This window comes from Furipterus horrens, unplaced genomic scaffold (assembly GCF_987537825.1).
Source record: "Furipterus horrens unplaced genomic scaffold, mFurHor1.1.pri manual_scaffold_12, whole genome shotgun sequence".
In the NCBI taxonomy this organism is placed as follows: domain Eukaryota; kingdom Metazoa; phylum Chordata; class Mammalia; order Chiroptera; family Furipteridae; genus Furipterus; species Furipterus horrens.
This window is the reverse complement of record NW_028327182.1, coordinates 92,804,130-92,830,737: the sequence shown is the minus strand read 5'-3', so window position 1 is coordinate 92,830,737 and position 26,608 is coordinate 92,804,130. Positions and strand designations below refer to the sequence as shown.

The 26,608-nt window shown below is 42.8% G+C and overlaps 1 protein-coding gene across 1 annotated transcript in view; it reads left to right on the top strand.

Annotated features, from left to right (window-relative positions):
- TENM3 (teneurin transmembrane protein 3) overlaps window positions 1-26,608 on the top strand; it is a 296,626-nt gene that overhangs the window by 233,394 nt on the left and 36,624 nt on the right. Inside the window, exons 12-20 of the mRNA XM_090258721.1 lie at window positions 490-706; window positions 1,688-1,807; window positions 2,383-2,644; window positions 8,169-8,436; window positions 9,742-9,885; window positions 14,149-14,398; window positions 22,421-22,653; window positions 23,752-23,906; window positions 24,739-25,613. Coding sequence (XP_090114847.1) covers window positions 490-706; window positions 1,688-1,807; window positions 2,383-2,644; window positions 8,169-8,436; window positions 9,742-9,885; window positions 14,149-14,398; window positions 22,421-22,653; window positions 23,752-23,906; window positions 24,739-25,613 — 2,524 coding nt within the window. The remainder of the gene's footprint in view (window positions 1-489; window positions 707-1,687; window positions 1,808-2,382; window positions 2,645-8,168; window positions 8,437-9,741; window positions 9,886-14,148; window positions 14,399-22,420; window positions 22,654-23,751; window positions 23,907-24,738; window positions 25,614-26,608) is intronic.

The window sequence follows — 26,608 nt, the reverse complement described above, 5'->3', positions numbered from 1 at the left end:
ATCTATTTTGTGTTGATTTGTGGCGGCTGCATTCCCACACTGCTCTTTTTTTCTGACCCATCCCCAGATTAGAACTTCACCCTCTGCAGGTCCCTGGTCCTTCGCCATTCACACTTACTGTGTTAGCTCCTGGTGCACTTCCTCTGAAATATAGGCTTGAGTAATTATACTTAAAATTAATCCATATTACTTCACGCTCCTAATAGACTGTCCTAATAATTTTTTTATTTCTTACTCAAAATCAACATATGATTCTTTTCGGCCATCTCCAACCTAAACGTTTAGTTTATACAAAAGCAGCTGCAAGGATTGTGTTTATATTTCCTGTTTCCAGACAGTGTACCCCATAGGAATCACTCTCAGATGCGGGGTGGGGGTGGGGGTGGGGGACAAGTCATTCAATGTGAAAACCCCGACCCACAAACAAAAGGTATTGCACGTGACAGCACAGCGAGGGGGACTCTCACCGGGTTACGTTTCTCTCCCCAGATGGCCTCGTGGACTGCATGGACCCCGATTGCTGTTTACAGAGCTCGTGCCAAAACCAGCCCTACTGCCGCGGGTTGCCCGACCCACAGGACATCATTAGCCAAAGCTTACAGTCTCCCTCTCAACAAGCTGCCAAGTCCTTCTATGATCGAATCCGCTTCCTCATAGGATCCGATAGCACCCACGTGATACCTGGGGAGAGTCCTTTCAATAAGAGGTGAAGGCATCTTTTCCTGATAGAGAGTCATAGTGATAGTGACAGTGACAGGAAGAGCTGATGACCGACTGGGAGGACACTGCTGTCGGAAATACAGGTTTTTCCTCTTTCGGCAGATTCGTCACCAAATTTGGCATCTCAGGCATTTTTGACACAGTTCACATTCTTTGTCAATTTCAGCGCCTGCGACATAACAGGACATCCCATTAAGGAGTCAATAAATCTTCATTAAACTAGTTAGCACAGTTGGAAATGTTTCAAGAGACGCAGTGAAAAAGACCCCAAAAGGCAAAAGAGAAGCGCACCTTTTTTTTTTTAGCTGAGCTCACTAAATAATATAAATTATGAATGTTTGGAATGGGACTGCTAGCGGCAAGGCAGGGAGATCACACGAGCCATGACGGGGGGCTTTACTGAGCAGTAATGACCTGAGTGTCAAGCAGTAAGTGAAAGCAGGTGTCCCGTGTCTCACTGAGCAGAGAAGATGATTTACTCTGGAACTCCTGGGTCTGCAGCCATTTCACAGCATTAATGCAGTTAGACCCAGCAGTGGATTAAAGTTGTTGCACAAATGTTCCTTATTGCCCTCTTAAATCTTGTACTTCTTGGTCCCTGCGGATGTACAGATGGCCTCTGAATTCATTGGAAAGTATACTTTTCTGCATGTAAGCACCAGATGTGTGATTTATGAAGAAACAGCAGTTTATAATTCTAAAATTTGTCTCTAAATTATTGCCTTGGATAACTCTCCCAAACCAGATTGCAATGACTGAACACCCAGGGTAAAACACTAGGCACTTAGAGAATGTGAATTACACTGAATTAATAGGGACATTGTCTCGGGAGTGTCTCAGGTCTGGTTTTTGTGAGTAATGATTGCGTGTGATACTGTTATTTTATCCTGTGGTTGAATTATCTCCACATCATCTTCATGTTGGCCCAAGACAAATATTCATTCCACTTCTTCTGCATTTCCCACAGCCTTGCGTCTGTCATCAGAGGTCAAGTACTCACTGCTGATGGAACCCCACTTATTGGAGTAAATGTCTCGTTTTTCCACTACCCAGAATATGGATACACCATTACCCGTCACGATGGCATGTGAGTTTGTCCCAGCGCACTGTCTCTGCTGAAGTATTTTAAGTGTAAGAACTAGACAATCTTCTATCACCCAGCACGTTTTATTGTCCCTTGTAATACAGAGGTGCATCAGATTTCAGACTACAGAAATCTGTAACAGTCCATGTGGCAGAAACTTGGAGTCCTGTATTCATATGGTTCTTTAAAAGTTGATTTCATTTTCAAAAGCATGATGCTAGTATTGTGGTTTTGAAAGTTCTTGATCTTAGAAGATCCTTGTTGAAATATTCAGGAGTGACATTGCATAGAGTGTATAACCTCAGCTCAGATGATTCTGAAAAAGAAGTAGATAGGTAAATAAGGAAACAAATTTGGACACTGTTAATAAATTGGTAAATCTAAGTACAGGGTATATGAGTATTCATCATTGGATAATTCTTTACTCTTCCTGTACATTCGAAACTAATTCATATGAAAGTTGAAGAAAAGTTGATTTTCTTTGTAAAGCACATTAACTTAAGGAGGTTCAATTAAGTGAATTTGGACGTCATTCTAGGGCCCCAGCTGGCTCAGTAAGTATGTCTTGTTTTCCTTAGGTTCGACTTGGTGGCCAACGGCGGGGCTTCGCTCACCCTGGTATTTGAGCGGTCCCCATTCCTCACGCAGTATCACACGGTGTGGATTCCCTGGAATGTCTTTTATGTGATGGACACTCTAGTCATGAAGAAGGAGGAGAACGACATCCCCAGCTGTGATCTGAGCGGGTTTGTGAGGCCAAACCCTATCATAGTGTCATCGCCTCTGTCCACCTTCTTCAGGTCTTCTCCGGAAGACAGTCCCATCATCCCTGAAACACAGGTAGAACATTCTAGCAGGCAGTACTTTCGAGTAAACCACATTCAGATCATGTGGCTTCCAAAGAATGTTTAAAAAGGACTGCAGACTTCCAGTGCTGTTCTAAACCATTCTATAGAATGAACTATAGGATGTGTGTGTGCGTGTGTGTGTGTGTGTCCATAGGTGCACACGCTACATAAGTATCGTTATGGGCAGATATCTAGTTATTTCTTAAAGATCTATTCAACAATACTTTTTTTCAGGCTACATCTGTATATATTTATTCGTTGTAGCCAGCTGGAAAAGAGATTAAACTCAACAGCTTAATAATGTCTTTGCTCATTTATCCTTTCACTGGAAAAGGCTTTAGTGCCTTCATGTGCCAGGTTTCCTGACTGACTTGGTACAGGTGCTGCTGTACATGGTCATTTCTCGCAGTAACTTACCATTTACTTATTATTGTAGGTAAAGAAAAAATGTTTTGTTTTCAAAAATGTTGTTTTTGAAAGAAAATATTCATTCATTTCCTCAAGATACTATTTTTAAAACGTGAGTTCTCAAGTTCTATAATTTGTCAATCAGAAGGTCCTATTTTCCACAGGCTAAAAAAAATCTAATAATTTTCTTTAAAGCAGCTGTATTTTCACTGTTCATTTTATCTACTGAAATATCTGGGCATTGTTTTCTTTCCTGTGTGTTTCCAATTAGAAATACTATCAGATCTTCAAGGCGGGACATTTGGTACAATAATAATGGTCTTTATTCATAAATAGCTAAGTAAAAATACATGGTCTTAAATTTAACAGCACATAGCAGCCTCGTCACATTCATTCTTCAAATATTTGTTGAATTTTTGTTTCATATCAGGCATTGTCAGAACGTAACAGATCAGAAAATTGGTTGAAGGAAGTACCGGCTTTCAAGGATTTACCAGCTAACAGGGAGAGAGAAGCAGCCAGTGTATAAATATATGTCAGGTTGTGAATAAGACTTTGTGAAAAACAGAGCAGGGTGAAGTGGATGGAGGGCAGTTTTATAAAATGTGGTTTGGGTATTTCAGCAAAAACTTTCAGTGAGAGAATAAGCTTTAGAAATGGGAGCATTCCGGGCAGAACAAAGAGCGTGTGCACATGCTCTGGAGGAAGGGCTTGCTTTGCTGGCTCAGGGAAGGGCACAGAGGCCGGCGGGGGTGGCGGGGAGACGGGCATGCTACGCAAATCACAAGTCATTGAAGACATGCATGGCCAGCGTCGGAACCTCTTACTTTGAGTAATTGGAAGCCATTGGAGGTTGAAACAAGGAGACCAGTCAGAAAGTCACCAGCAGAAATGATGGTGTCCTGGCCAAAACTGCTGGGGGTCGAGGTGGTAAGAAGAAGTCATGTAACCCTGGAGCCCAGGGAAGAGGCTCAAGGGAAAGAAGTAAACTTGGGAGTCGTCACCTTTATAGATGCACTTAAAGCCTAGGATAAGGGAATGTAGACAGAGATGAGAGGAGGTCCGTCGAGAAGGTTTGGGAGAACAAAAGACAGAGAAGCTCACAGGCAAACACGATGCAGAAGAGACCCCTTATTCACTCACTGCGTAATAGTCAAGCAGACTTTGGGTTGAAGCTTTAAGAAATTCGCTGCAACATATCCAATGGAAAACTTCCTCCCCGGGGTCCACCTTGCAGTAATTGAACTCTTTAGCCAATCCTAAAATAGACTTAACCTACGGGTAGTGTCTGTCCATGCACCCATGGAAATTTCTAGCAAACCAGGTCATTGAAGTAGGTCTCAAATAGTCAACAGTTGCAGGAACACATGAAGGTTTCTTTATTTTTCCATTCCATCTTCTAGACAGCAACATTTACTGAGAGCCTATTATGTACAAGGTATTCTGCTGGGATAAAAAGAATAATAAGACATGCATCCTGCTATGCTAAATATGGCAAAGATCTGAATGAAAAATTGTGGGAGTTCCAAAGAGAGCTCAATTCCCAAGGAAGCCAAAGAAGGCGCCTCTGAGGATGTCGGCCTTAAGGTGGAAGAAAACGCGTGAGCCACCATGTGGTGCTAAAAACAACAGCATTGTGTAAAGACTGGGTCGGCAATTTAAATGTGGGGCGTATGGTAAATGAGTGTACATTTACCCAACGGAACGCTATGCAGCAGAAAGAAAGGAACGCCTGCTTTTCGTGACAGCGTGGATGGAACTGGACAGTGCCATGCTAAGTGAAATAAGCCAGGCAGCGAAAGACAGATGCCATATGATCTCACCTAACACAGGAACCTAATGAGCAACACAAACAAACACCCAAAATAGAACCAGAGGCATAGATAGAACCAAGGAACAGACTGACCTGACAGTGACCAGAGGAGAGGGGGAGGGGGCAAGAGGGGGAAAGAAGGGGAGGGTCTAGTCCAGGAACTAGTATGAATGACCCATGGACATGGACCACAGGGCAGGGATTGACTATGGGAGCAGGGGCGGGGGCAGTGGCGAGCAATGAGAGAAACTTTGGGACAACTGTAATAGAACAACAATAATTAAAAAAAAAAAAGAAACAAAAAATAAATAAATGCGGAGCACATACGGAGAAAGATCGGTGCCAGATTAAGAGTGGCCCTGAAGTACCATCCAGTGGAGACCTTGAATTCTTTGGGCAAAGGGAACCAGGGAAACAATGAAGATTTTTCAGCATTTCTCTAACACTAACTCGAGTAACAATGCATAATCGAGAGAAAGACAGAGAGATGGGTGAACAGCTAGGGGTCACTGGATTTCCATGCACATCCCGCGCACAGATGGACGGGACGCAACAATCACGGTGACAGTGGAAGTGGAAAAGAGGGAATGGATTGGACAGAGATCTGGAAGGTAAAACTGGCAGGATGTAGCTTCTAACTGAATGTCTAATGGGGTCCAGAATGGGGCTTACAAATCATGCAGCTGCCAAAAAATAGGCCGAATAGTTTATTTTTCCTCTCTGGCTGAGCTGACTTTTCACACTAATGCAGAATAACGTGGTCAATTTAAATTACATAGGAGACACGCATGTTTTCGTCGTCGGCGGCAGCCATCCGTCTCGAGAGACAATGGTGTAGCTTCTTAAGAGTCTATCTGCACCACCGAGAATGGCTGTGCAGTCCGACTCGGGAGTGACACGGTATCTGTCTCCTCACGTGTTGAATCGACATCTTGCGATGACGCTGGAGTGTCCTCTCCAGTGAAGCTGAAGCTACAGAGCCTGGGCAGGGTGATATGGAGGGTCTGCTGTTGCCCATGCAGCAGACCCCCCCTCTCTTCGCAGCTGAAGGGTCCAAGGGAAAGACGGAGTCGATACAGCTTGGCTTCAGGTGCGCCGCAGGAGTTGCCGGTGTTGACTACAACGTCAAACCGCCTTAGGGACTCCGGCTCCGGATTTTCTGTCGGGGTTTACTCCCTTAGCCTTTCCCCTGAAGAGGTATGCCGCAAGGCAGCGGAGGTTTTTTGGAGTCAGAGTTTTCCTTCTCTGATGTGCCCTGACTGGAAGATCGAACCAGCGACACTTAGCTCGCAGGCCGACGCTCCATCCACTGAGCCAAACCAGCCAGGGGTACACGCATGTTTTAATGAACTGAATAACAGATATTTGTTCCATGAAAGTAGGTTATGATGGCAAAGACAATAATCAGTTATTAAAATTAGGATAACACATGACATTTTGAGATAGAGAAGCAAACCCTAGAAGGTCGGAGGGAATATATTAATGAAAGATTGCCTTCCATATAGAAAACCTATCAAATTTAGAAGAAATTGTTTTGAAAATAAGAAAAGAAGAAACAAAGTTTATGCTTTAGGTTTTAATTGTGTGCATTTTCCAGGCCACTCGGGAGTCAGAGAGTCTGGTTTTCAAACTAACCATTGATATTTCACCCCAGTGAGGGGAACAAGAAGTTCTGTTTGGTTTGTTCGCCTTGTGCACTTCAGGCCGACAAAAGTCCTGCCAATCTTACAAGCAGTGGTCTCCCTCGGTCTGACAGAGCTCTAAAGAGTTTGTGTCTGCTCAGAAACTGTTTTGCTTAAGACAGTCTGCGGCTGAACTCGGTCAATGTTTGGTAAAGAAACCCCGACGGGAACAAATGGGTCTGTCTATTCAAGTAGAGCAATGGCTTCTTAATCCATTGCAGGGCATCACTGTGTCCCTTTTCATGCCAACACTGGTCACAGACCAGGACGGAAGCCTGTGTCGTTCATTCTTTTGTGCTGCTTCCGACTCATTGATCGCGTCCATGGGAACCGACAGCTACGCCCTCAGTTTCCAGGTCTCTGCTAAAGTTATTAAAATTTGGAATGGCAGAGGGACCTCATTCCTATGGTCTGTGTGAGAGGAGACGGGGAGAGAAACACTTCTGAACAGTGCCCCAGTCTCCTAAGATTTTCTGTCATGAAAAGGCAGGCCTTCAGGTCTGCCTGACTAGCCTTGAGAGGACCGTCTCAGGAAGCCTCTGAAAATGCCATGAGATTCTCCCCACAGAGAGAGGGTGAGTTCCTGGCCCCAGTCTGGGACACAGAGAGCCAGCCCTGTACCTTATAGTCTGTGTAGGAAGCCTGAAGAGCTGCCATTATTAACCAAACGAATGGGAGCATTAGTAAGGAGAATCTGAAATCTTTAGGAAGATTTTTATATACTACATAAAATATATTTTTCAAAATCACTAAATCATGTTTTGGCATAATGTATTTTGCATACATCAGTATAAATTTGTTGGCATTCATTGAGCTAGTCACATGGATGGGTAAATTGTAGGGTTAAGAATATGATTTCTTTTTAATGTATAAAGCAGATAATTCTTATGGAGGTAATTATATTAACTTTTTACAGCCCAGTTTCACTTCAAAAGGTAAATAGTGTCTTTTGCGTGCATTCAATAATGCATTAGTTGTTCACGGGGGGGCTATTTTGCACAACTTTAAATTATTAATTCATTTACCATCATATCAAAAACCAGCGGTGGCTCCCAGCTTAATGTTTAACTAATTATGAGAATGTGCTATTTTTATATCACCTGCCGTTTTGGAGGCGGCATCTGTTATCATCCCTGTCTTTCTAAGTTGTGGCCAGCCAGCTGATGAGGCCACCGCAGTGGTTTTGTCCCCAACAGAGGCAGCTGGCGCAGGCCAGATCTTTGGCCCAGACCACGTCCCTGTTCTGAGCCAACCAGCTTTCAGATGTCTGCTGCCGTTCTCCAGGGCAACCAGGGTGAACTGTGGGGTAGCAGGAAGCCACGGTGACTGCAGACAAACAGGTCCGTGCCTGTTAGCCTGAGGGAGAAGTCACGGTGTCTCCTGCGTGAGGAGTGGCACCTGAGGTGTGATTAACTCAAAATCAATGACAGGAAGCTTTTAGAACAGTCGGGCTGGCGGCAGAGGTATATCCACTCGTGAGTAAGATAACAGCTCAGAGGGCTATTGCAGAGTGACTCTGGGCTGGCAGTTGCTCTACTCGGTTCTTTTCAATATAGTTTGTCTCGGAGTTGGACGTGATCACAGTCTGGCGCTTTCCCTTCATTCCCACCCAGGTGCTCCATGAAGAAACCACAATTCCAGGAACGGACCTGAAACTTTCCTACTTGAGTTCCAGAGCGGCCGGGTATAAGTCCGTTCTCAAGATCACCATGACGCAAGCCGTTATACCGTTCAATCTGATGAAGGTTCACCTTATGGTAGCCGTAGTAGGGAGACTCTTTCAGAAGTGGTTTCCTGCCTCCCCGAACCTAGCCTACACTTTCATCTGGGATAAGACAGATGCGTACAATCAGAAGGTCTATGGTCTGTCTGAAGCTGTTGGTAAGTTCCGTGCAAATATACTCTGTATCAAAAAAAAAATTGTCTTGATTCAGAACTAGCCTAAAAATAATTGTAACCCATGGAAGCCAATGGAGGAACAAATAGACAGGCAGTAAGATTGTCAGAGGGAGGTTACACACTGGTTGGTTTAGATATACCATAGGGACAAGCAATGTGTCCCATATGAGGAGAAAGAGAACGTATCATTTGGGGGGGACGCTGAAATTATATTTTAGAAGAATGTTCTGAATGAGATTTTAGGTTGTCATATTTTTTCATGCTTTTCTTTATTATGTCCCTTGTTTTATTTTCTTTTTTTTTACATCATTTTACCCCCCCCCCAGCTTTCTGTATCTTTTTTTTTTATGGTTTTCTATGTCTAACAAATGGTGTAGTTTCAATTCATAGTGATGTTTAAGAGGATGTCAGGCAACGTTTGTGCCTAAAAATTATTTTAGCCCTTTGGGCTAGAAGGACCAGTCTATTCAAGGAAAGGATATTCTTAAACGTCAGTCAAATCCGCTGTTTCACTGCATCACAGGACCATGGGATGAGAGTTTGACACATTGAGATACACATAGAGTAGCGTCCAGCTCAGGCTCCGGACATGAAAACTAAGTATAACACCGGCACTGCTCTCTTGGTTTTTAATACAACAAACATTGTATTCTGAAATTACTATGTAATTTGGACTTGAATTACTTCAAATCAATCGGATAATTGCCACTTCTCCCTTTACTTTGTTCTAAGTTTTAAAAACCCCTGTTTCGTTGTGAACTCTGAGGGGGTTTTTGTGATCTGCTCAGATTACTTCACGGTTCGCATCATTCTTCGCTTCTGATAATGTGACGTGGCTGTCTCTTTACTGCATTGAATCTCAGTGTCAATATTTTTCATAACTTAATACCCTTAGAAAGTAAATAGTGCTGTGAATTCATGTAGCAAGTATGATTCTTAGTCGTTACCCTTTGATCACCACTTGGGGCTGATTTATCTAAGATAATTGCTTACCCGGTTGCCTGACCTGAACTTCATTCGGTGCTATGAACCCCTTGTAAAAAGAAGTTTGGGGGGAAAGTTACTAGTTCCTATTAAGTCAATACAAAAATAATACATGGAGGTCATTTTTTTAGAAAATCCTCTTCGATGGGATCAAATCTGCTCCTATAAAAAATAAACGCTACCCGTAAATAAATGGAACTATAGTCTCAGAACCCAACTGTGAAAAAAGCAGATGCAGCCCAACAATGTTGATAAGTGGGACCCCTTCCACTGACAGATGAACTGTGATTGTCTCCATTCCAGTGTCAGTTGGGTATGAATATGAGTCGTGCCTGGACCTGACTCTGTGGGAGAAGAGGACCGCCATCCTGCAAGGCTATGAGTTAGATGCTTCCAACATGGGCGGCTGGACATTAGATAAGCATCACGTGCTGGACGTTCAGAACGGTAAGACCTTGTCCGCAGACCGCTAACACTGCTCACGTTCAAATGTATTATATGAGAACATTTGATTCTGTGGATGCGATAGGATTAAAATGAGTAGAAAAAAATAAGGATACACAATTGACCCTTGAACAACCCTGGGGTCAGGGGTGCCAACCTTTTGCTCAGTGAAAAGCCTGCGTCTAACTTTTGACTTCCCAAAACCTCACCTGCTGAGAGCCTGCTGTTGACCGGAAAGCCTTACCGAGAACATAAACAGTCAGTTAACACTGATGTTGCATGTTATGTAGATACTGTGCTGTATTCTTACCATAAAGGCAGCGAAGGAAAGGAAAATCTTACTAAGAAAATCCTAAGGGGGAAAAATGCATTTACAGTCCTGTACATATTTATTGGAAAATAAATCCATGTATAAGTGGACCTGCACAGTTCAAACCTGTGTTCAAGGGTCATCTGTGCTTTTAAAGTCTACAAAAACCTGAAGTGGGAACTACACAATACTCCTCTAACACATGTGTTAATGTTCATAGATTCATCACCAAAATAGGTTTCCCGAGAGCATGACTTTGGTGCTGCGTTGAAGGGCATCTTCACCACAAGTTTGCCCGGGAGAATCTGAGGCCACAGGAAGTCAATGAGTTGATCCCAAGTGCTTTCAGAAAGTTTACCCCAAAGAAAAGGAGGGGGATTTTGTTTTAAGTAAAGAAAAAATAAAAATCCATAGTACTCTACCAAACTATTTACAAATAGATCTTAATCCTTAGGTAATTAGTCTACTCTGAATGTCTAGATTTTTTTTCTTCGGTTCTTCATAGAGTGTACTTGAGAAAAAAATACTCTTACACACAAATAGTGTTATATATACTATTATTTGACTTCTCAAATATTAGGAAAAAATTAATGAATAATTGAGAAACAAGCAAGCATCCAGAATAAGCCTTGTAGTAGACTTTATAATACAAGTGGATGTCTCTGAAAAAAACATATTTTATCTATCACAACCAAAAGAAAAATAATTACCTGCAAAACTGGACCACCTTAATCTCACTCATAAAGAATATTATTTATACTAAACAAATGCTGTTGCATTTACATTTTGTCCACTTGCTGGCCACATCTCAGCTAATTTGTAAGTACTGTCTAGAAAAGCAGAACCTTAAGGGAGTAACTTGACTCTCCTATTGCCAATAGCCAGAGAAGGAGATTTCAGTATTGATGAAATAATCTGGCTTTGACTTTGCAGCAATTTTTGGACAGCTCAGAATATTGAATTTAGCATTCAGTCGAAGTAAATAGTTGACTGTGATGAATAGTCACTTTCATGTCGCTTTGATATTTGCTCTTTTTTTTTTTTAATGTACTTAATTTGGAGAGGAGACCTTTTCAGTCTCCAAATATACTAAATCTGAAGCATTTTTCAAGCCAGTGCTGGTGGATATGTTACCTCCAGAAGAGAATCGTACTGAGCAAATTAATGCTAAGAAGAAGAAAAAACCAGAAAAGCCCCTCATGTGTTTCCTCTTTTATAGCAGTACTAAGCTCCCTCCCCTTTCTAACTGTGTCCTGGACGTCCGGTTGTAGTTCAGTTGGCACCCCGGAAGTTTGGGAGCAGAACCAGTAACTAGCGTCCCATGAAGGACACACTTGGGAAAGTGAGCCTCCCAACCAAGGAGGATGGTGACTATGTCCTGTGCCATTATACGTCTGAGCAGTGGGAGCGTCAGTGCGTAATGTTAGTAACACGAGGCTTCATCATGGTCTTTCAGAACGCAAAGCCTGTGCCAACTCTGCCGGTAGCTGGTCTTGATTAAATTATTGAAATTGTATTTCACACAATTTTACATATTGTATATACCTTCAAAAGGTCTTTACAAACAACACTAGGAGAAACCTCTGTAGATGCATTTTAGTTATGCTGAGACTAGAAGGTTAAGTTCATAACCACTTAGCCCAGGATTTTGCCCATAAGATTATGAACGAATAGGCAGGCTATGAGCAAAGAGCTCTAGGAAAGCCCATACCTCTGTAATTCAACACTGTTATGATACCCAACACTTAGTATAGTATTCAGAGGGATTAAGAAACCCGTAGATATTCTGGGCATGCATGTATGATAAAAATACACACACACACACACACACACACTCTCTCTCTCTCTTTCTTTCTCTCTCTCTTTCTCTCTCTCTCTCTCTCTGTCTCTCTCTCTGCCCCCCAGAATAATATATAGTTAGCTTGTATTAAAATATCAGCTCAGATATAAAAACTGGACTACCCAGAAGTCTATTCTCCAAAAAATGTCACAAATTATAAAATGTATGTTATTTTGAAATGTGAGGTAACCTATTTGTGGCGTGAACTGAATGTGATTTCAAATTCTATCCAAGAACAGTTTGACAAGTAGGGCTTTTCAACGTGACATGTGTCTAATTGAATAAACAAAGTGATTTGCAATCATGACAAGGTGGATGAGCTATGAAAATATATCAAGGAAGAAGGGACGGCAAAAACGGAGACAGTGACAGGTGTTCGTGCAGGCGTTCTGGAACAGGGAAATAAATATTCTAATGTTCATCTCGCTGTTCTGTCAGAATAGAGGAGAATCGCGAAAGACTGATTGTTCCGAGTAATGACTGGGTAAGGCAGGTGCAGAAGGGCGTAGGCTGGCTCCCAGGATTCTTCTGATGAAAGTTACAGAACTCACTCCTGTAGGAAATTATAGTTCCATAATTATCAGATAACATAATCACAGAAAGAAGAACCTTAGGTAGCATTAACATATTATTTGACTATTCAAGGCAAAATGCATCTTATCTGTTGTATGATCTAATCTTATTTAGATGATTTTTCTTAAAGATGAATAAATATATTTTATCTTTCCTGATTTCCATATGTAAATGTACTGTGATTGTTAGCTCACCCAAATAGCAAAGTGTTCAAAAAAGTAATCCTAGAATTCACCTAAAATGTGCTGAGCTATAAAGGAAACATACTCATTTTGATCTCTTCTTCACTTTAAAATTATCCCAACGTGGGAGGAAAAAATACTTTCTCGAGTTTCCTGTTGTAATTTCATGGGACTGGTTCTTTTAACAGTTTATCTGCTAAAAAATATCAGCATTGGCTTGGAGAACGGCTGTGCAATGTGGGACAGTCAGTGACTATCATATGTACAGCTCTCCAGTCATGGTCACAGGTGGTTTATACAGGGGACACGCGGGGAAGGGTCATGAAGTGTGTGTGGAACAATGACAGCTGACCGGGCAGTTACATGAGACCAGAATGGAACCATTGATCTATAGGCAGCCATGATAAACAGCTAAAATTAGACTCTCAACTCAAATCTACTTTCTAACTATGAAAACATTTAATATTCACTTGGAATCTTTTCTCGGATTTTCATTGACGACCGTAAAGGAGCAGATTGGCATTTTGTCTTCTTAAAATCATTGACCCTTCCATGCCGTAAAGGAGAATCACTTTAAATAATTAATTGGCCCTTCCACAACAGTTTTGTTATGTTTGAAATTTTGAATATGCCTTCTTATATCAGACAAAAGTATAAGCAAGAAGAATATTCTTTGACAATATAGCAGAATATTGGAGGTTTACTATATACCTTCTAACTTTGTTTTCCATAAGGTATTTTTTCACTAAAAAAAAAAAAACAAAAAAACGATGATAAACTCTTAAGGAAGAAATTCATATTATGGTACACATTTTTATTAATTGGATTAATTTTTAATACTTTCAACATTGTTTAACAATTAAGTGAACTTATTCTTCCCTAAAGAACATGATGTAGAGCATGGGTCTCAAACTTGGGTGGCATTAGGGTCTTCTGGAGAGTTCTCTACAATCTCAATGGCAAGGCTGCACCCACACCAATTCACCCAGAATCTCTTGGGGGTGTGATCGAAGCATCGGTATTTGTTTACAGTTCCCCAGTCATGCCAACATGCAGTCAAGTTTGAGAATCACTGATGTTGAGAATTTGGGTTTTTGATTTTTCTTGTCCGTCCTTTGTCTCTCTCACCAGGACATTCTTTAAATTCCTCACGGAGAGCATTTTTTCGCCTGCAGTCTGTGTATTTTGTCATATGATATTTTCCACCAGGTAACTGAACGGAACTCTCTCCCATAGAACTTTAACAGTTTTTCCAGTCTAGACCTAAACAACACTACATTGTCATTAGCTCTACGGTGAACCTGTCTGCTTTTCATCTTTACCCTTTTGGCTGTGAGAAAACGGTGTTTTGTTGCTTGTAGGTATACTGTACAAGGGCAACGGGGAAAACCAGTTTATCTCCCAGCAGCCCCCAGTGGTCAGCAGCATCATGGGCAATGGACGGAGGCGCAGCATCTCATGCCCAAGTTGCAACGGTCAAGCGGATGGTAATAAACTCTTGGCCCCGGTGGCGTTAGCTTGTGGGATCGATGGCAGTCTGTATGTGGGGGATTTCAACTACGTTCGCCGGATTTTCCCTTCCGGAAACGTAACGAGTGTTTTAGAGCTAAGGTATGTCTTTCCTTAATTTGGGATTTTAATGAGAGCTAAACATGCCTTTGTTTAAAAAAAAAATGTTAAGTCTAATGTCCTAATGTATTTATTTAAACATGCCTTCCTGATGTTTAAAGTTCTCTCTAGCAAAAGAAGTTCATTCTTGATTAAACTTAGGAAAAGCACACCACATACAAGTACGTGTTTTGCAATAAATATATAAACAAGTATAAAGTCACCTAATATAGAAACTGTCTCACTGATGCCAGCGAATGTTCTGTTCTCTGGTGAGATAGAATTATGGTTTTTAAGTCTCTAGAATAACCTTGTGATGTATATTGTTACTCTTTTATTTCAGCATTTGAAATTAAGGCATGAAATTTTTTCCTACAATTATTTTCCTATATTATTAGCCGTAATGTCAGTAAAGTAACGAATTGTTGTCTTTGCTTTGTTCACTTAAATGTGATTATCAAAATCGTTCTATTCTGGACATTATTTGATAATCCTTGACCTACAAAATTTATTTCCAGCGCTATTTCTGCTTTAGATGGCAGTTTTCCATACAAATAACTAAAATCTCAGTATTCAACTCATTGTATTTTAGAAACCTTTTCTAACTGTGCTTTTTTCACCTTCTTTATCTGCTTCCACCAAGAAATAAAGATTTTAGACATAGGTAAGCATCTTGCTTAAAGGTTATTGTAAATTTCAAATGTCCTTTTTACATTTCACTGTGATTCTCTGACATCATTTTCTGAGAACATTTCATCATGAGAGAGGAAACTCAGTATCACGGAACATCTAAGGAATTAAAACCACTTAATGCACTAACATTATGCGCTATATTGCAAATTAGAGTATATCAAATAGTCTAAAAGGATTTCCAAATTGATTAATTAAATTTTCCTACCAAAGTATTATTATAATGAACATCTTTGTATAACAAGGAATATTTCTTAACTGCAGTGACTGACTCACACAATCTAAGTCATACTGAACAGAACAAAATTGGAAGCACAGGAGCATTTGGCATGACCAGAAGCCAGGACCGCTCCTGGTTTTTTGGGCCCAAAGCTTATTCCGTGTAAGGGACTCTGCTCAAGGGAAAGAATCTGAAAATATTTTCCTTTGGCCCGTTTTTCAAAAACGTAAGATGGTGTGACCCTGTTGCCAGAGCCTTAGCTGGGCTTGGAAGGAATTCGTATGAGTTCCTGGTAAATCTATTAACTTCCTGGTAAGTCTTTCACTGCTGTAGTTTATAGTGTCCTAAGCTGAGAGAGTTAGTAGATTTAAGTTTGAAGAAGTAATGTTTCCATTGACATCCTGATGGAGGAAAAGACTTTCTCCAAAGCCCGGGATGAATATAGTTGAAGCAAATGTAGAGACTCCGGCGTTTGTCAGATTCTGTTTGCTGTGCACACATAGCTGGAGAAGGTACAGGAAGGGTTATGTGTGGACACTTGGGACTGAAAACTTTCCTCCAGACAGCAGAAAAGGGGCAAAAACGATTTGTTTTAAAACAAAGCCAGCAGAAAGCAACACAGATTGGGCATGCGTGATTCCATCTGGCTATTCAAATATCTGATGAAATGATATCAGATGGGAAAATGTGCAGTGGTTTACGTGACATCCTTGAGACGAGCAAGTCAACAGAACTCATTCAAACTGTTGTAAAGAGGCTGACAACTGGGAGATCACATCCAACATTCTCCTGGGAAAATGGGTGACTGTTACACTCAGACCAGGCAAGGGCCCACGACCATCTCTGGAGATCCCTTATTGGTCTGGCACTAACAGCTAATAGCTCAGTCACATGCAGAGATTAACACAGAATTTCCCCAGTCTCCTACGCATGCCAAGCTATGCAGTTAGAAACCACAGCAGAATATCAGAACTGTCCTGGCCTTGCCTTCTTGCTCTCTGTGGAGGAAAGAGGAACGACAGACAGGCGTGGGCTCCAACTAAACGTGAAAATGCTGGAGGGCCTGCAGAAAAAAATTATCAAAGCAGCTGCCTTTTAATGAGCTGGCCCGTTGCATGCCAAGCATGCTGCCAGACATTTCTCACGCGCTGCTGCAGATCCACACCACAGTCCTGGGGCGACGGAGAGGTGACTGGGACTCAAGGAGCCTGCGTGTCTTCCCTGCGATGCAGAACTAAGAAACGGGAGCAGAGATTTGAACCACTCTAATAAGTGTGTTCTTTCCCCGGAACGAGAGCCAATTTCTGTGTCTTCAAGTAGCTAGGTTTCTCCTGGGTAACGCCCTGGGTATTCAAAATGCTAGATTTATTTCATAGTCAGTTGACACATTAATTGGCACTATAATTTCTTTCCCTGGAAAAAAGTCTATGCGGTGAGAGCTACATTATTATTAGCAGTCCTTTATAACGTGAGCTCCTTATGTACTAACTCAGGGTGTTCAGTGGTGATACTCATTGTAATCCTTCTCTCATGATCCTCTGTGACCTTTCCCCCCTGTGCATCACCCTGGCTATGTGTGTGCTCCTGCATCTCCTCCGTGTGCCATGCATGTAAATGCACAGTTCGGGTTTTATGTTGATGTTCGTCTTTGCTGATCCCTTACCATGTGCGAGGCACTGGGACAAGCAGGGCTACGAGACGAAGTCTGTGCTCAGAACTTGCCATGTCATAGCTGAGAGGAGATATGCATGCAACAACAGATTAAAAATATCAGGGTCATTCTTGACGCTTAATCACACCCATGGCTTATGCTGTGCGAGTAATTCTGGGGAGGAAGAGGCTCCTGGGAGGTGGGAGGGTGGTGAGGAAGTGTCTCCTCGCAGGGCCGGTCCTTGACGTAGGTCAGACCGTGAAGTCTGCCTGAACAGGGCGACCAGAAGGAAGGAGGAGGGGCAGGCATGAAGCAGGAACAGAGAGCAAGTCAAGTTATGAGGGTCCGGGAAAGAGGGGAGCAAGACGTGTTTGAGGGGACTGAGACCCACCTGATCATGAGCCGGGGACTCGTGTGGGTACTAATGAGGGGTGCAGGTAGAGAGACAGGTAAGGGCCACACTGTTGAGGGCCCCAAGTCTTGAAGGAATGACGCTTCTCTCACTGGGTGACAGAGACTGTGAGGAGCCGTTTCCTGATCTTGTGCCTGGTGGCAGCACACGCAGATGGCCTTTTGGGAAGGTTAATCTGCTATGGGTGCTCAGGACGGTCTGATGATGACTCAGACAATCGTGAGAGGCTAGGTGCCTGAAAGAGCGGGGCTGTCAATGAAGGAAATCGACCGATAAAATAAAGAAATTCCGGGAGTGGACACATTGTGTGTGGGTGATAAGGAACAGGGACGTGTAGAAAATAGCCAATTTTTGAGCTCAAGTCATCAGATGACAGAAATTATTGGCAAAAATAGGGATTCTGTTTGCTTAATAACTAATTAATCAAAATGATATTTTGATTAGTTAATTGATTAATCAGAACCAAGATATTTGAGCACATTGGAACTTCCTGATATAGCTTAAAAGATGGAAGCTCTTCTCAGATGCTCCTTCCTTACTGCCTGCCTAGATCATTTTCCCCTTCCGGCTAATGGGACCCTGCCGGGCTTGCCCCTTACGGTGACTTCCCTGGCCAGCATCAAAGTCATGAAAGACTTCCAAGTGTGTGACAGGAAGGAAAATAAATTGGAACACGGTCAACATCATCTAAAAATGAACAGTATCGTCAGTGGTTAATGATTAAGTAAAATATAAAAATGCATGCTTCTGGGCCTCCAGCTGTGTTTCACATAGTAACAACAGTCTTGTTAATTGGACTAATGGAACTAATTAATAAAAATGTTCAAAGATAAATATAAAAATATAGTCTTATTATCTTTAAATTCGGGATATTCTGTCATACCAAAGTTAATAAGTACTGTCAGGATATTATATCAAATAAAAGTCCCTAGCTATGCTTTAATGAATAGGTATAAATACCACTCAATCAACATGTTAAATTTTTTATAGGAGTGAAAACTTCTGAAATGCTTAAAAAAGAGTTTCTCTTAGGTATGCTAAAATTTCTCCCTATGATGCTTCTAGTATTAGTTGGCTAAAAAACCCTTTTTGTAGGTAGTAAATTTTAGCTCATCCCTGTTTCAATTCTTAAAAGTTCCAAATAAAGGAACTTAAATTAATTAATACCAGCCAAGAGGCATTGAAACATGTAGGACTAAAAATCAACTTGGTGAATTTTATATTACAATTAAGAGATCCAAAAAAGTGTCGGTCACAGGTCTGTGAAATCGAATCAATTAAAGTTCAGATACAAGTTATAAAAACTTAATTGAGCACTTTTTATTGACTTAATCTTTAAGAAAATCAAGCAGGCACAGAAATATCACACCCCCAAAGCCCTGCCTTCAATGATCTCAGCAGACTTTTGGTGGCCAGAAAATAGATAGTTTAGTTTTGTGTGTAAATATAGTTTATGCTTCTTCAACTGTCCTGTGCTCTCAAGGCTACACACGGTTTCCAACTAAAGAGATAAAAGTGCCGATCATGGCTGTTGCCTAGCTTGTTCGTTGCTGTTGTTTCTCTCATCTGAGAGGCAGAGTTATGACGATGAAGGAGCTCATGTCGTCCGCATTTACCACCGGCTCTGTGTCTAACTGAGTAAGACCGTGGAGAAGGCGGCCTGGTAACGGTGATGATAACCTGGGGCGATTCAGGAGGAATGAAGAATGGTGGTGCAGTATTCTAAAGGATCGGAACTTGGCTTCGATGCTTCAGTTTTGCTTCTCTTAGTCAAAATCTCAGTTGGTCGCACAGGAAGGTTGTGAAGCTCCTCCTGCTGAAGAGTTCCCAACCCATCCAGCTCCTGGCAGTCTGTCCCCAGGCAGGGTCTGCGCATGTTTTGACATGAGATCAATTACAATCTAAAAACTCCCTGCCCGTCTGTGCCCACACTCCGGCCTGTCAAGGGCTTTGGCTTTTCCCAAGTGCAGAGCAAGACCTCACTCACCCGGCAGGGAAACTTGGAGTTTCAGTGAGGTGGCCTTGGACCCCGGGCCCGTCCCAGATCATCAGCACAGAGCTTCTCGGCCCCCAGGCTGTCAAAACACTTCCAAGCTCACCCGTTTGTTATTTTTGTTTTTGTTTTTGTTAGTCCTTCAGGAGGGACCCCCCCTCCTGATGTCGGAGGGGCTAGTTCTGACAAGCAGCCCGTGGGGCAGTTACTCAGCTCCTGCCCGCCCCCTCTGTGGGGCACATTTCCCTGCTCCGGGGTCACATGCTCCTCCACATTTGTGCTTCTGGACAGTAAGGTTGTGCCAGATCAGAGCTTTCATTGACAGGCATTTTTAAAACCATTGCCCTGTGTTGCTTGATTTAGAAATTTCTATCTTCAAAGAGGGAGGTGCATCAGGACAGGAAAGCGCAAACAGCAGCGCTGTGTTGGACATTCTCTTGTCACTGTCCCACTGGGATAACACAGATGCCGAGAAGGTCACAGCTTACGACTGGAATGTGTCCGTGGTGTTTCCACCAAGAAAACTCACATCCCGTAGCTAAGGAGTGAGCCCTGCAACTCAGACTAGCAGCTGAGAAAAACCCATTGTTATTTTTCTCAAAACAAAAGACGTCACAAGAAAATACGCATGAAAGAGGATTCATGATTCATTTACCTTTCTCATCGTTACTCTGCAGACAATTCAAAGTGGACGTTTTAAAAGGGGCCAGCATTGTTCAGATTTAGGTCATTATTTTTTCTTTATTAAGCTTTTCAGAAAGCAAGTCCTGTTTGGGGTAGTTAACAATGCGTGTTGCACTCCTACACTGAATAGGGTCACAAAGCAAATGTTACATCGCAACGCAGATCAGACAAAAGCAAGTATAAGAATAGTTAGTGTTTGTCGAGTGTGGATTCTGCGCAAGGTTCTGGTGTAAGGATTTCACATGTATTAGTTACGTCATCCTCTCCGCAGCCTATGGAACGTGGATTATTATTGTCACCTTTGCCAGTAAGGAACCCGAGGCAGAGAAGTTAGATAACCTGCCCAAGGCCGCACAGGTAGTGACGCAGTGAGGATTCAAACCCAGGCAATCTGGCCGAGAAGTCTCGCTCATAGGTATACACGTGATAAGAAAATATTGATAAACGTGTCTGCGTTTGTAACAAATATACACTCATAATTAGTACGTCAGCCGGGAGATAGGAAAGACTAGAGATGTCTTTCAGATGTCATGTCTTTCAAAACAGACCCAGCTTGATGGAGTTGCAACTCTGTCAGCGGCTATATGTACCTGAGAGACCTCGAGGGTCAATATCAGACGAGGGGGAAACCTCTATAATGTAGTTCTGAACGTTTATATTGATATGTGACTTTTCACTCCATTTCCAAGTGATAAAGGACCACAGTAAGGAGCACGGTATGTCTTGGTGCGTTTAAAATTCCAGACCCCAGCGTGGGAAAATGACCTAGTAACAGTTTGTATGGCAAGTGGGTCATTTCGTATAACCCAGAAGTTCTGAAACGTTTGCGTTTCAAATGACTTGCATCCTTTTATGAGTTCTTCCTTTCACTTTTTGCCCCTTTACACATATAAGGCTTTTTGCTCTCATCTGTCCCTTGTCCCTAAAAGATATTAAGGACTGGAGAGAAATCAAAACGGAACGTGTCAGGCCTCTGTGTTCTCAGTATTTCTCTGTATTAGCAACAGCACAGCCTCAGGGCTGCAGCAGGTGCCCGCCAGCTCACGGAAACCAGAACCTGTTATTTTAACAATGGGCTCTTACAGGAGCAATAAAGTCCTTGCATTCACCACTTAAAAGGAAGAGCAGTGAGAATTGCTTCATTAGGACGTACCTAGTAATGAGAAAAACCATTACAGCCTTGTGTAGAATAACTCTTTTCATATAGATTCGTATGACACATTTTAGATAGTCACACATAAAATAAATGGAGAGAAGCATATAATTGTATGTGTGCGTGTGTGGAGAAGGAGAGGGAGAGGATGAGAATGAGCATCAGTGACACCAGGCTTGTCAGAGGAGATACGTGGAACGTGGGGGATTCCTGCCTGTTGACTGACATCCTTGTTGGGACACCAAATTACTTGAACTCTCCCTAGACTTGTTTTTTGGAAGGCAGTATTTGCACACAGTACACATTACATACATTCTAAGGATGTGGTGCTGAGTGTTAGTAAGGAGCTGTCATAATTTGTCGTAATTTGTCCATAGCGTTTGGTCCTACCACTTGTTACAGGTAATGGGACTTAAAATATTATATATTGGCACCATTTTGTAGTTCTATAGCTGAGGCACTATGCTTTGTGAACCAATGTCTGCAGCTCACCAAATCCATCATAGGTTTTAGGGAGGCCTAATGCACAGACTTTAAAAATAAAGCTGATGGAGCCACCATTCGGACACACTGTGTGAGGCCACCTGCACTTGAATGACCTCATCTTGATAGTTAACCCCGTAGCAGAACAGACATTGTTACAGCGTCAGGTGACTTTGCTGGATTAGGATAAAGCAACCGAGACAGACATGGGACTCCACTTCTTGAGGGGCAGGTGTTCGGTTGGATTGGGTTTTTATGGGGAGGAAACAGGAAAATCCCCTGTGGTGAAATGCATATGAAATAGAAAGGATATTGGCCTTCGGCCTGCGGAGAGTTAGCCAGCTACACCCTCCTCCCGGAGTAAACTGTGTGTCTGTCTCTCAACGGCCATGATTGGGTGGCTTTGCAGCAAACCAAAGAGATTTGGAGAACTTGCTTCTGTGTTTTTGGCTAGAAGCATCTCATCTTCTAAAAGTAATTATTTTTAAAATGGCTATTTCAATACATATTCAAACCCTCGGCCACCGGCAAGGAAGGAACACAGTCATATCAGAAGTTGCGACCAGTTCTTTTCAGTGTTTCCTTTAGGTCATGGTCGAATCCACTGTTCATCCTCCAGGGTCTGGTATGGATGGCGGTTTACAGCCAGTTTCTTGTGCTGGGTTCTGGCCTGCTTGCCCCTGCTCTGTGTGTTAGGACTAACCCTCCCGTGGTGTTTATGTCTGGTCCTTCCTTACAGCAGCAACCCAGCTCATAGATACTATCTCGCCACCGACCCAGTCACGGGAGATTTGTATGTTTCGGACACTAACACCCGCAGGATTTATCGCCCAAAGTCACTGACGGGAGCCAAAGACTTGACCAAAAACGCTGACGTCGTGGCAGGGACCGGGGAGCAATGCCTTCCGTTCGATGAAGCCCGATGTGGGGACGGGGGGAAGGCTGTGGAAGCGACACTCATGAGTCCCAAAGGTACTGACATTTACCAATTGGGGGATTTCTTTTTATTAAAAAAAGGGGGGTGGAAAATCCAGTCAGCGCCCGATCATGGTTAATGCTGAGTCTACCGATTTGGCCTCAGCTGTGTTCTGGAAGCGGTTTCACACCTAGTGTTTGTAAAAGCCGTTTAGCGTGGAGCTGCTAGAATCCTAAGTTGATTTTACAGTAAATATTAGGTTCTTGGCATTTTTTTATTGTCATTCCATTTTTTTCAACTTCTCGAAGAATAGCGCGGCTACTCTCTGTTATTCAGGTCACATCCCGTTAAACGTCAGACAAGTGCCCAAATTCTTTCATTGTGCCAGAATTTCTTTGTCGTGAATGAGTCCCAGACCTCTTTAAAAACCATCACTAAGCAACCCTATTAGCCCTCACCCAGCCTGGAGCTATTAAACTTTTGTTTCTATGCCATGGGAAAAAAATGCTTGCTGCGAGGAATTTCTGGAGGTAACAAGGGCTAAAATTCTATGTGATAAAGGTTTCTAGCTTTTAAACCAGTTGGGACTGACTCCTTGCTCATGTATTATGCCACTCATTACGATGTTTTTTTTGGTTGAGGGCTTTTTTTTTTTTCGATTATAGCTGGCAACTATTATGTGAACAAGGACAGGAAAAAAGTATTTGTTGTACTGAATTATTCATAATAGAAAATTGCACTGTAACAAGGTCAACAAAACACTAACCTTGGCTTAGCTCTATTTTTGTTGGAATATACTAGTTACTCTGAGTTCAGGGTAACAGACTTTGACCTGTGTCTGTAATTCAGAGACGACAACATTAGACAGACACTATAAGTTTATATTTAAAACACAAGTTGTATATATATGATTCACACACAAAGTGGGAATTCTGGCAAAGCTGGGTTATTTCTTCATTACAATATTACGTGTATTTGTATTGTCAATGCCTGTGTTGGGTTTTTCCTACTGTGTTAGCAATCTGCAGTCCTGCCTGCTCCCCATCGCCCGTGTTACTGCTGGGGTTAGACACTGAGCTTAGTCATGGGCCTAAGAGTTTCATCAAAGTAATCATTTTTGAAAACTAAGCAACATTTCTCTTTCTTGGCTCAAGGAATGGCGATTGATAAGAACGGATTAATCTACTTCGTGGATGGAACCATGATCAGAAAAGTTGATCAAAATGGAATCATCTCAACTCTGCTGGGCTCTAATGATCTAACGTCAGCCAGACCTTTGACCTGTGACACAAGCATGCACATCAGCCAGGTAGTTCCCGTGTCAGCTGCTTCTCTGTGTTTCCTCCCAGGGACCCGATTTACTATGTCAGCAGCCTACAATGGTGCCATGTTAAACCACATGGGCCATGTGAGGCAGTCCATGTGATACAGCTATTCCATTCAAATGTACCTCAGGAGCTGATAAAAAGTTACTTTCTTCTGCAGTTCTGCATTTGATGAATGCAATGAGACGCAAGGCAGTTATCACTAGGAAATCTAAGCATTTGTAATAAAAGACCGATAAAGTGGCAGCATGCAGATAGTCCAGAAAGAACAGAACTGCTTCCTTACATCGCTCATCTTCTGACTGCATGAGCTCCTTGGGTAGTAGAGAAGCCCCATGTGATTATTCCCCAGGGACTTGTAGTTAGACCTGGGAGCTTTACCGTTGGCCTTATTGAAAACACAGTAGAACATGAGCGGATCTACAGCGTAGAAAGCCCTAACATTTAAAAAAAAATTTTTTTTTTAATTTTAAAAAAAAAAGAAAAGAAAGCCCTGACATTGGGTGGTTATTTCTGCTAAAAGGAACGTGTGTTCCTATGTCATTGAGATCTGTGACTCGCTCCTTAGAGGTTCATTAGCTCTTTGGCGGTCACTTGCAAATCTTTCAGTAACCTGCACTTTTAAGTAAAATGCCGTTTGCTTCATTTGTTTTCGCTCAGACTTTCGAGGTTTATTTTACTGTAGCTATTCAAAAAGCAATTTTGGAACTGTTTATCACATTAAGGTTAATTTCGTCAAGTGGCCTAATTTAGTCTTCTGGCCCATTACGCGCGGGGCCGTCACTGACCAGCCAGCCCGCTTCCTGTCCCGCGCAGGTGCGTCTGGAGTGGCCCACGGACCTCGCCATCAACCCCATGGACAACTCCATCTACGTGCTGGACAACAACGTGGTGCTGCAGATCACCGAGAACCGGCAGGTGCGCATCGCCGCCGGCAGGCCCATGCACTGCCAGGTGCCGGGCGTGGAGTACTCCGTGGGAAAGCACGCGGTCCAGACGACGCTGGAGTCGGCCACCGCCATTGCCGTGTCCTACAGCGGGGTCCTGTACATCACGGAGACCGACGAGAAGAAAATCAACCGCATCCGGCAGGTCACGACGGACGGGGAGATCTCCCTGGTCGCGGGCACCCCTTCGGAGTGCGACTGCAAAAACGACGCCAACTGTGACTGCTATCAGAGTGGCGACGGCTACGCCAAAGACGCCAAGCTCAGCGCCCCGTCGTCCCTGGCTGCGTCTCCTGACGGCACCCTGTACGTCGCGGACCTGGGGAACATTCGCATCCGCGCTGTGTCGAAGAACAAGCCTTTGCTTAACTCCATGAACTTTTATGAAGTGGCCTCTCCCACCGATCAAGAACTCTACATCTTCGACATTAACGGCACCCACCAGTACACTATGAGTCTCGTCACGGGGGATTACCTGTACAACTTCAGCTACAGCAATGACAACGACATCACCGCGGTGACCGACAGCAACGGCAACACCCTGAGGATCAGGCGGGACCCGAATCGGATGCCCGTTCGTGTGGTGTCCCCAGATAACCAAGTGATATGGCTGACCATCGGGACAAACGGGTGTTTGAAAAGCATGACCGCTCAAGGACTGGAATTAGTCTTGTTTACTTACCACGGCAACAGTGGCCTTCTGGCCACCAAGAGTGATGAAACCGGGTGGACAACCTTTTTTGAGTAAGTATATCAGCGTTCGTCTTTGATTATAAAATACTGGGATAAGACCTAAAATAATAATGTAATCTTAAAGGGATCTGGAACTTCTATAATTTTGACTCCTTCTTTCTGAAAAAGAAGACAGAATGAGACTCAGGGCCTTGCAAGGGACCCGTAAGAGTGAGAATCCCTGAGGCCCAACTTCCATTAGCATCCTGGGAAAGCCACCTCTGCCTAAAGTTTAACGTTTTCCTTCATTCAGACTGAATATATTAGCCACAAACCTTTGGAGAACATGGCGCAGCTTTGGTCTGAGGCGTAAACCCTGTGGGTCTGCGTACGCCCACGTGATAAGGCTATTCTGAGACCTGCCACTAAAGAGGAACTTTAAAAACATTTACCATGAACTTAGCTGATGATTACATCAGTGCTATGGATGCTACTCTTTTTTCCTTTTTTCTCTTCCTTTTTCACCCCAGTTGACATCCAATATTATATCAGCTTCGGGTTTACAACCTAGTAGACATTTACATAACTTAGGAAGTGATCCCCCTGATAAGTCTAGTACCCATTTGACACCATATGTAGTTATTACAGTATTATTGACTACCTTCCCTACGTTGTCCTTCACATCCACATGCCTATTTTTATAACTGCCAATCTGTTCTTCTTTAACCTCTTCAGCTTTTTCACTCAGCTCTCCGACACCCCTCCCCTCTGGCCACCGTTGCTTGCTTTCTGTATCTGTAAGTTTGTTTCTGTTTTGTTTTTCAGATCCCACATATAAGAGAAATCATACGGTATTTGTCTTTCTCTGTGAGACTTATTTCACTTAGCATAGTGCCCTCTAGGTCCATCCATGCTGTCGCAAATGGCAAGATCTCATTCTTTTTATGGCTGAATCATATTCCGTTGTATATATGTATCATCTTTTCTTTATCTGCTCGTCTGTTGATGGGCACTGAGGTTGCTTTCATATCTTGGCTATTGTAAGTAATGCTGCAGTGAGCCTAGGG